Source organism: Triturus cristatus, chromosome 1_2, assembly GCF_964204655.1.
Source record: "Triturus cristatus chromosome 1_2, aTriCri1.1, whole genome shotgun sequence".
Taxonomy (NCBI): Eukaryota; Metazoa; Chordata; class Amphibia; order Caudata; family Salamandridae; genus Triturus; species Triturus cristatus.
Genome location: NC_140580.1, coordinates 55,823,114 through 55,834,107, shown reverse-complemented (window position 1 = coordinate 55,834,107; position 10,994 = coordinate 55,823,114). Strand labels below are relative to the sequence as shown.

Here is a 10,994-nt window from a genome sequence, read left to right as displayed (position 1 = left end):
TGGTTGGGTTGAGCTTCAGGAAGGTGCTGGATGTCCATGTCTGGATAATGTGCAGTCATAATTTGTGGAGCTGGATCAGTAAGGGACATTGCCGGTGAATCCCATTTGAGACTCCAGGGCGTGTACAATGTTGGATTGTCGACTGTGCCAAATACAGCTGAGAGGTCCAGCAATGTCAGGAGGTAGGGGTCTTCTTCAGAAGGGCATCATCAACAATGGCTCACATATAACATATAAATATAACATACAACAGGCATACATAAAGTAAATAAATGCCCTGTAATATCATATCAACACAAATGTATTCTGCAGTATCAGGTCTGTCTTTTCTGGAAATTTCAGAGCCTCTCATTTGCAGCTGGCATTAAGAAATTTGTTATTTTAAATGTTTAGAGTTGTAGTCATAGAACAACCTTTGGCTTTGGGTAACATGTTTCATAAGAGCTGCCTTCACTTCTTGGTTCCTTAGACTGTAGATGAGAGGGTTCATCATTGGTGTGATGACAGTATAAAGAAGGGCAAGAAACTTGTCTCTCGCAGGTTGGCGGCTGGCCTTTGGCCGTAAGTAAGTAAATGTACCTGACCCATAAAATAAAATTACAGAAATCAGGTGGGAGGAGCAGGTGGAGAAGATCTTACTTCTTCCTGTTTTTGAGCGGATTCCAAGAATGGAGGAGAGGATCCGCATGTAGGATATGAAAACCAAAACCAAGGGGATGAATGCAAAGAGGATAAGGCATACCCAGATCAATACTTCGTTACCGAATGTATCTATATATGCCAGATCTAAAACCGACAGAAAGTCACAGAAGAAATGATTTATGGTGTTCAGCTCACAGTATGGAAGGCTGAAAATAGAAGCAGTCTGTACCAGGGCTTCCAGGAGGCCATCAGCTAATGGAACAATAGACAGCTGAATACACAGAGCCCTTGTCATGACCATGTTGTACCTCAAGGGCATACAGATGGCCACATACCGGTCGTAGGCCATAAAAGCCAAAAGGAAGCACTCTGCCCTTCCAAATGTGTAAAAGAAATATGATTGGGCAGCGCACCCTAAAAATGAAATATGATTGTCCCTCAAGAAGAAGATTTGAAGCAATTTGGGGAGAGTGACAGAGGTGTAGCAGATCTCTAGGAGGGAGAGGGTCCTTAGAAAGAAGTACATGGGAGTCTGCAGAAAAGTGTCTAAGGTCACCAGGAAGAATATTGCTGCATTTCCTATTAATGTCACCAGGTAGATGAAGAGAAACAACACGGACAGCCAAGCTTGATGCACAGGTGGCAGGTCAGAGAAACCAAGGAGAATGAAGTTAACTGCCAGGCTCTGATTGCCACAGCCTTCTGGTTTTTGTATCTTCATCTACAGAGATGGAAAAAGCCCACATTAAACATCGCCATGTTGAATGAGAAATAGACAAATGATTGCTGAATGTCTGACAACAAGAGATGGTGACCAGAAATAAAATGTCAGATTGTAATATTATGTTTTCTTTCAGACCATATGGTATTTCTGCAGTGACTACAACCTACTAATGGCGCCCAGCCACATATACTGTGAGAAAAGATATTTTTTTTATTTCCAAATTGCCATAACTGACTTGTGCAAAGCTGTTTGAGTGCAAGCTCGATGTAAGTGTGCTGAACATGCAGTAATGAAAAGTACTAGCAATAAGTAAATGCATATCTGATTAATTTACAATAATATGCGAGGCTTTAGAGATGCATGAATTTTTAATAGCTATAGTGTAGGAAATTGATCACCTACTAAGTAAATGCAAAGTACAATTTATTTTGTAACTTCTGATTGACTAATGTGATCAGAATTAAATTCAAAACTTGCAAATATCTTGCCATTTAATGAATGGTGTCAACCACAGATTTCAGTTATTGTGTATACTGTCAACAGTTTTGTTACAAGTAAAATTGCCTGTCTAAAGGCAGCCAAAAGGCATATATTTCAGATACACTTGTCTACCTTGCGTCCCACCCATCTTTTTAGGTCGTGCTTTTGGGGCAGCGTGCATGCGCTGCCCGCTCTACGAAACTGCTGTAGTTGAGTATAGGAGGGAAGCTGCACCCACTCTCCTTCCATATTTTCATTGGCTTGTGTCATTGTCTTTCGTAAATGCTGCCTTCGGATTCATTAATAGGATTGTTAGTCCCTCCTTAGTACAACCTTGTCTTCATTTGTACCCTCCCATGGCGACCACTAATACCACCACCACCACTACCACCACCAATACCACCATCACCACCACCAATACCACTATCACCACCACCAATAACACTACCACCACCAATACCACCACCACCAGTACCATCACCTACCACCAACAATACCACCACCACCATCAATACCACCACCTCCACCACCACCAATACCCCCAATACTACCAGCACCAATACCACCACCACCACCACCAATACCATCACCAATACCATGGCCACCAATACCACCACCACTACCAATACCACCACCAATACCACCACCACCAATACCACCACCAATACCACCACCAATAACACCACCCCCAATACCACCACCACCAATACCACCACCAATACCAGCAATACCACCACCACCAGTACCAATACCACCACCACCACCAATACGCTACCACTAATACAACCACCACCACCAATAGCACCACCACCAATACCACCAATACCGCCACCACCAAAACCAGTACCACCACCAATGCCAGTACCACCAATACCACCACCATCAATACCAATACCGCCACCACCAATACCACCACCTCCATCAATATCACCACCACCAATGCCACCACCACCAATGCACCAATACCAGCATCACCAATACCAGCACCACAACCACCAATAGCACCACCACCAATACCGATACCACCACCAGTAATACCACCACCTCAGCGCCTCTTGCTCACTAGTAATAGTAGGGGAACTGTACGAGGCCAGAGCTGTAGCCAAGACAATCCCTCCCTGCCTCTATGCCTGCCATCCCTCCCTGCCTCTATGCTTGCACCAGGAGGTGAAGCCAGGGCCCTACTGCAGCTGGAGTGTTTTTTATTAGGCCAAAGAAAGCAATGACATTATGGAATGCCACAGTGCACACTCAAATCACGGAGAGGGCAGGAAATAGCCCCCCTCCCGCTCTTCCCCCTGAGCCGCGACAGTGTAATCACAGAGTGAAAAGTGTTGGAGCACTTGGTTAGAGTTTATAGCTCCGATCATATTTAACTCTCATTTCACACTTTGTGTCTGTGTAATTTACAACACTTACACATCTTCTTCACTGCACTATTTATCACTACTTTGAAGATGTCGCAGGCTGGTCTTTTCCGCTGATATTCACAATCTAACAAGCAGTCAAGAAGGCCCTTCATTGCAATGCAATAGGTCTTGCATTTGCAAGTTTAAGCTATTAGTATTGTAAGTGACAATGCCAATGGCTCGAACTTGCGTGAATGCGAGACCTATTGCATTGCAAATGCTTGCTTATATTTACTCTGCTCTCCAGCACAGTTCTTCAAAAGATCCCCACACATAGCACAGGAGGTGAAGGATGGGATGACGCAGGTCCGGCAGAGATTCAGTTCAGTTCATCTTTATTCGGTTTTAAACAAACCACGAAAGCACATATATAAAATACAGTCACATAAAATAAAATAAATGTGACACAAGTTAAAAGCAATAACATTTATATCAAGTATAAAAACATGGTCTTGATCCTTAGCACACCTTACTATACATAAAATAACAGTGCATAAGAACTTAAGAACCTCACACAGATTATGCGAAAAGTGCATAGTGTCCGAATAACAATTTCAGAGTAGTTTTAGTGGGGAGGGACCGCCCATCCACTCTCCTTCTCCTAACTGAGTTCGCCTGAGGCTAAGACCGTAACCATAAACATTTTCCGACTACTCTGCGCTGTTTTACTACAGAGGCAATACATCTATAAATTGTATGGCAAACCACATTGGTCCGGAGCAGCTGCAGATACATCAGTGCTGCTTTGCACTCTCTAATATCAAAATTGGCAATAGTGGTCTTAGAATGCGTGTCCTCGACTCATTATAAAGCTCACAGAAAAACCTCCAGATGGAACTGGGATTGAGGCGCTGTTGAATTACACGGGCATAGTATCAAGTCTCTGCTGTTGTAGACATTTGATGGGTGGGATACCAGATAGTGTGCCATAACAAGGCTGAATCGAGACAGGTAAAATATCTGGCAGCGTGGCATTTTGGCCAGATAAGGTTCCAAACTAAAGGATGTGCACAGCGCGATATATGCCTCAGCTGACTTTATCTTCAATTCCGTCTCCTTGCTCTTCTTGGCTATAAAATGTAGCAGCTCAAGTTTCACTAAAACTTTGGTTGGTCGTTTGATGCTCTGCGGATTTTCACACAGATCCATCCTACCCACTGACCGCAGGTCATCTTTCACATGCATACGCCATTTAATTTTGTGAACCCAGGACAATTTTATACAGTCAGCAATCGCTGTTTGGCCGAGCAGGCATCATTTCTGAACCAGAGTGACAGCTACAACATAGTCGGTGCTTGCCTTATGGTGTCTCCTAGATGTTGAAGTCCTAATTACTCGTGTGCTATCAAGGTTGGGACGCTGTGCCCATAGTCTATGCAGTAAACTATTTTCGCTGACCTGAAGTTGAAATTGGTCAGTGTACCCCCACACCCTGGCACTATAGAAGGCAATCGATATAGATCTAGCTTTATATACAGTAATAGCAGCATTGAATGGCATGGACCCTAGCTTAGTAGCAAATTTAAACAGTGAGACTATGAGCCTGATTCGCAAATGTAAACTTAGACTAAAAGTCTAAGTTTAGATCAAAAGTCAAACTTTACTAGTAGTACAATTTAGACTTTTGGTCTAAGTTTAGACCAAAAGTGTAAGTTAGGCCAAAAGTCTTACTTTGCTACTGCTAAAGTAAGACTTTTGGTGTAACTTACACTTTAGGTCTTAACTTAGACCAAAAGTCTAACTTTAGTAGTAGTAAAGTTAGACTTTAGGTCTAAACTTAGACTTTCGGTCTAAGTTTACCTTTGTTAATCAGGCTCTAGGATTTTTTCAAATTGTGTTGTCCTCACACTCATCAAATGCTTCCATGAGCTTGTGGTTTCAAGGCGGACCCCAAGATAGGAAAAAGTGGGTCACACTGGAGGTTGGTACCATTAATATGAAAAGGAGAAATGTTACTCAAGGAGCGACTTCACACAATTACACAAGATTTCTTTTTATTTGGTGAAAGACCCAGGTCAGACATAAAAGCCAAAAATCTGTCTAAGAGCTTCTTGAGTCCCCTCCCTTGCTTGCCATGAGGATGCAATCATCAGCATACTTAAGTACTGGTAGTGATCTAGTCCCTACCTTAGGAGGGTATGCCACTGCATGGGTCAAATAATCATCAAGATCATTAATATAGAAGCTAAAAAGGGAGGTATGCACTCTTGCCGGACCCCTCTTCGTATTTTTTTTTATGGGTGACTAACACTCCCCATTTGGTTCGAACAGTGGAGAAGTGTGGCTCAATGATTAGAGTGGCAGACCCTGATGCAGAGGTCTAGCCTGGGACCAGGGTTCAATTCCCTGCCTCGGCGGGTCTTGGGCTCAAAAATTCCACGGACATGATAATTCTCGCCTCAGTGCTTATTCCAATCATGGAGTCCCACTCTGCAACTCTGGGCAATAGCTTGCTTAATCTCCACAACGGCCCCCACAACGCTAAGGATGCCTGGCCTCTACCTTGGGGGTTCCCAGGAGTGGATGCCTCACAGGGACAGCCAGGATGGGTTCCACAGCGGTATTCGTACAAGTGCCTTGAGACCCTTGCGGGTGAGTAGTGCGCTATACAAGTATCAATTTAACATTACGCTACCTTCCACATTCTCATGAAGATGTGAAAGTAAGTGCACAATCCCTGAATCAGCGCCCTCTTTTGCCAACATATTCCACAGCCTTTACCCTATAACATTGTTGAAAGCTGCGCTGAGGTCCATAAGTGCCCAAAAAAAGCAACCTTCTTTGCCAAACACATATTTTCTTATTAATATATGAAGATTCAGACGTTTGTCTGTTGTCCCTAGTCCATATCTGAATCCATGCTGGCCTGTTTTAAAATACCTTTCTCATTTGCCCAGTTCTCCAGTCGGTCCAGAACTACTCTGCCCAAAAACGTAGCTGTAGAATCTATTAAAGATATTGGGAGGTAACATTGAGAGTCACCCCTGTCTCCCTTTTTACAGAAAAGGCCAATTATTGACCTGGGCCAGGATTTGGAGGGGCCAGCATGAATCGCGCTATGAAGCACCTTCACCAAAATCAGAACCTAGAGTATCAAATCATTTAAACATAAAATCAACTGGGACCCGGTCAGGTCCCACTGCTTTATTGTTCGGGCACTTTTCCATGGCAGATATAACATCCTTAAGTGAAATTCTTAACTGTTCATTACTCTCCGTGCTAAAAGCCTCTTTCAGTGTACTGCCATTAACATAGGCTGTGTTGTGAAATTGACATCAGTAAAGGGTTTAGCCCAGGCATGCGGAGGGATAGTCATATCTATATTGGTAGTAGGACACTTCATAAAAACGGTGCCTGCCATAATTTAATCACATCATTCTTGTCACAAACGACGGTAAATTGCTCCCAGTCCTCACTTCTCACCTCCTCCTTACTTGCCTTTATAGTTTCCTTATAGTGTTTTCTGCTGGTTCTAGAAAACCACCGAGTCCCAATGTGAGTTTTTGACTGCTTCTAAGAGGCTGCAATGTGCTTTAAAGCATGCTTTATAGAACCATTTTTTCCACCTTGGTTTTTGGTGTTGTTGGGATACTGTTAACAGCTTGGTTGCTTCTTACAAACTTCAGAAAAGGCCCCTTTACCCTAAATAGATCTGGTTCAAAACTTGAGCACAGCTCAAAATGCTCCCTCTGGTCCTCCAGGAGAAGTGCTAGAAATGCCACCAGCTCAAAATCCCTCCATTTGCAGCGTTCTCCCCCATTTCTAGTGTGTTTAATCGGAGTAGCCATCTTGTAATAAGTCATTGTAGGCAACTCTATGTAGAGACTTAATATCAATGGATTATGGTCTCTCATTGGGCTCTTTAGGATGAGGAGCTTGTGCACCTTCCAATCCCATGTCTAAGACAGAGCAATAAAATCAATCAGAGTCATTTCCCCTAACCGTCGATGTTACCAGCGTAAGGGTTTCTTTAGAGGGCAGATTTATACTAAGTAAAAGGTCATGAGTTCTCATCAAGCTATTCAATTTGCGGCCACAAGGATTGTGTTCAAAGTGTGAGAGATTACACAATTCAGTGTCCCGTACTCCAAACACATGATCATTATGGGACATAATCTGCGGTTGCATTCCCCCCAATATTATAATGAAATCGTCAGCAGCACATATAAGGCCTAAGCAAGTGACTCTGCATTAGAAAAAATGTTGTTATCAAAATTGTAATGATAGAAATTTCTAAGCTCTACAAGAGGTGTCCCTACAAGCGACAATCAGATTATCTGAAAAAAAGCTGAGTCAACATATACCTTTACTACCTTTACTGTCTTGGCTACAGGTAATACTTATTAGGGTTGGAAGAGTGCTACTATGGCACCCTGATGTTGACAGGGTCACAGGGGTAAATATCGAACAGAAGTCATTAATATTCATATTCGTCCTGAACCATGTCTCTTGCAGACAGACAATCTGGTGGTTAGTTACCAGTGTTACCCAGTTGTTATAACTAGGTTTGTTATTTATCCCAGAAACGTTTCCAAAGAAGAGACTCAAATCGGGTGTTACAGGGCCTATGTTTGCTTCTCCCCAGGGGCGCGGAGTCTTGGTTGGGGGTTGCACAGAACCTTTAGGCCCATCAGATGTAAAAACAACGTTGTGTTGGAATTCACCCTCTGCATTGGTAGTAAGGTGGGGTGACTGGCTAGAAGTACACATTGCCCTATTTTTTACATCAGATAATGAGAAGTTGTAATCATGTTCATCCTTCAAAATTCCACTGCTCAATGGATGGATCAACCCGACCTGCTCAGCTGCAGAGAAAAGTGCCTGGGTGGAGCCAGCAGTTTCAACAAGTGGTCCGGTGCTGCCAGGATTTACATGGCCACAAACAGTCAATCGACCTCTTCAAGGGCAGCAAAGCAATTTGTGTTGGGAGTGCAAATCTCCTGTTGCCTTTTGGAATACAGTTTGGTCTAAGGAGGAGATCCTCTGGTCAGTAAAAGAAACCCAATGGTACCCACTAAATCCCACGTTAGTTCCTTTGGGGACTGGAGAGCCTGCACAAAAAGAGCCCCACCAACTTTGTATCACAAACATTTGTTACAATACAATCGCCTGTTGTCTTCTTTGGGCTTTTCCAACCCGCTGGATCCTGGGGACATCTATTATACCTTTAGAAGGTATGTAACTGCTAATACACTCAAGAGCCATAGTAAACTAGTGAGTCACCTTGTTCTTCAGCTGGTGATCCATCTCAAGTTAGGCTGGATGAAAGGGAAGTGCATTTTTTAGAACTACTACTTTTTTCTGTACTAGTAATTACTCATACTATTTCTAACATATTTCATCTGAGTGGCTGTGTGACTGTATCATTGTGTTAGTGGATGTGTGAGTAGGTGTGTGAGTGTTTCTATGGATGTGTAGTGGGTATGTGAGTAGCTGTATGGGTGAGTGAGTGGCTGCATGGGTGGGTCTGTGAGTGGGTGTGTCAGTAGCTGTTTGGGTGACTATATGGGTGACTGTGTGACTGTGAGAGTGGCTGTTCAAGTGAGGGAGTGGGTGTGGGAGTTGCTGTATGGCTGAGTGAGTGGCTGTTTGAGTGTGTGCATAGGTAAGTGAGTGGGAGTGAGGGGCTGTATTAGAGAGTGAATGTCTGTGTGAGTGGCTGTGAGGATGAGGGAGTGGGTGTGTGAGTGGTTATATGGATGTGTGAATGGGTATGTAAGTGGTTCTCTGGATATGTGAGTAGGTTTGTGAGTAGCTGTATAGGTGAGTGAGTGGCTGTGTCAGTGGCTGTATGGGTTAGTGTGTGAGTAGTTGTGTGGGTGAGTGAGTGGTTGTGTGAGTTTCTGTATGGGTGATTGAGTGGGTGTGCGAAGGGCTGTAAGGATGTATGAGTGGGTGTGTAAGTGTCTGTATGTCTGTATGACTGGATGTGTGAGGGGCTGTATTGGTGAGAGAGTGGGTACATCATTGGCTGCATGGGTGAGTGTAGGAAAGTGCCTCTTTTGAGATGGTTACCCCCCACTTTTTGCCCGGAACATTATGTGATGTCGATTGAGAGTGCACAGGGTCCGGCCTAGCCAGGTTCCCAGTGTCAGAGCTCTATCCCAAAATTATACCACATTTGGCACAACTTCAGCCACCATATAAGTTCCTGGTAAATGGTACCCATTGTACTTAGGGCATTGGTACTGGAGAGGGTCCTCTAGGGCTGCAGCACAAATTGTGCCACCCTTATGGGCTCTCACCAAGATCTTGCAAACTGCCATTGGAGGCTGAGTGTTTTGGTGCACACTGAGTCGACATGGCACACATGCTGTGTGCTATGCCCACAGACACTGCATGAGATATCGGTAAAGCACCCCTACTACAGGCCTTACAGCCCTAAGAAAGGGTATACTCTATGCCATGTGTGGACATATCTACATGAGCAGATATGACTCTACAATCCCGAAGCCCATTTTTGGAGATTTCAATTGTGCAGGGTAGCCATAGAGAGTACATGGGTTGGACACTTGTCATTAAAAAGTTCCCCAGCTCCATGATGGCTTCACTGTACCCTAAAATGTTTGGTACCAAACATGTTGTCTTAATAACTCCTCACTGATGCCAGTGTTGGATTTATTAATAAATGCACACAGGGATAGTGGTGGGCGGTTAACTCCGCTCCCTGGGTGGAATTTGTAGAGTTTTACCATTCTGCGCTCTGCTCGAAGCACACATTTTGGCAAAAACTCTGCACCTGCAGGGGAGCGAAGTTTAACGGCGCCATCCTGAATCAAAATAATGTGTTTTGCCTGACCCGATCATGGGATCTCCTCAGGACAGGCCCAGCCTTCATGCAGTTTGACATGCGCAGTTCTTGCCGTCAGTTGCACTTCGGAGCCAGAGGCTTCTCAGCAGAGTCAGCTCAGTGTGCAGAAGGATGGCAGAGGAGGCGAGGTGTGTGTACTGCACTTCCAAGGCAGAGGCTACTCAGTGGAATCTGTGCAGTGTGCAACAGGATAGCAGAAGAGGAGCAGTGCATTTCTGAATCCGAGCCAGCGGCTTCTCAGTGGAGTCAGGCTAGTGTTCAGCATGATGGTCAGGCGGTGAGGAGGCTAAGAGTTTTGCAGGCTGAGCCGCCATGGATAACCAGTACCACGTGAAGGTATGGTAACCTTCATAAATGCAGGAGTTGCACTTGTGAGCGTACTACTTATACACAAGCAGCTGATGCATGCTGCACTCATATCTGGGGTATCTCTAGTCTTGTGCAGAATTGTGGGTTCATGTATCACTATAATAGTTTGCGCTAGTATTTGCACACACTGTGGCAGTACAGGTCAGTATTCCATGAACCCCTTACCTCCGAGGACAGCAGCAGAACTACGTGGGCTCCGCTTCACAGTTTTAGTTAATCTGAGGTGGATTTCGGGAGGTAGCCCTAGGACTGCGCTGAGACCTTGCCCAGTGACTCACCTGTGGCACGGATTGCAGGAAGTAGCACTGGCTGGCCTGGGAAAGTAACTCCACACCATGTTTTTAAACACAGGTCCTCGCCACTGATATATTTTTTCATTTAGTAAAGCATGGCTCTTTATTTTCCTATAATCAAATGACATTTAGCCAAGTATATGGAAAAAAAATTAATCATGAGTTTATTCAGGTGATGTTCGGTGAAAATAAAATGCAGATGATCACTTTTAAGAAGTAATTTCTCAATTCATTTTAAGCTCAATTGTACGATCTACTGGCAACAG

The 10,994-nt window shown here is 44.1% G+C and overlaps 1 protein-coding gene across 1 annotated transcript; it reads right to left on the bottom strand.

Annotated features, from left to right (window-relative positions):
- Window positions 1-376: 376 nt before the first annotated feature.
- LOC146866763 (olfactory receptor 10A7-like) lies at window positions 377-1,363 on the bottom strand. Its single transcript, XM_085617349.1, has one exon. The coding sequence runs from the start codon at window positions 1,361-1,363 to the stop codon at window positions 377-379; it is 987 nt and encodes a 328-aa protein (XP_085473475.1).
- Between the last annotated feature and the right edge of the window lie 9,631 nt (window positions 1,364-10,994).

Excerpts from the sequence above, each read along its gene's own strand:
- LOC146866763 (XM_085617349.1), bottom strand. The coding sequence starts at position 1,363 with ATGAAGATACAAAAACCAGAAGGCTGTGGCAATCAGAGCCTGGCAGTT.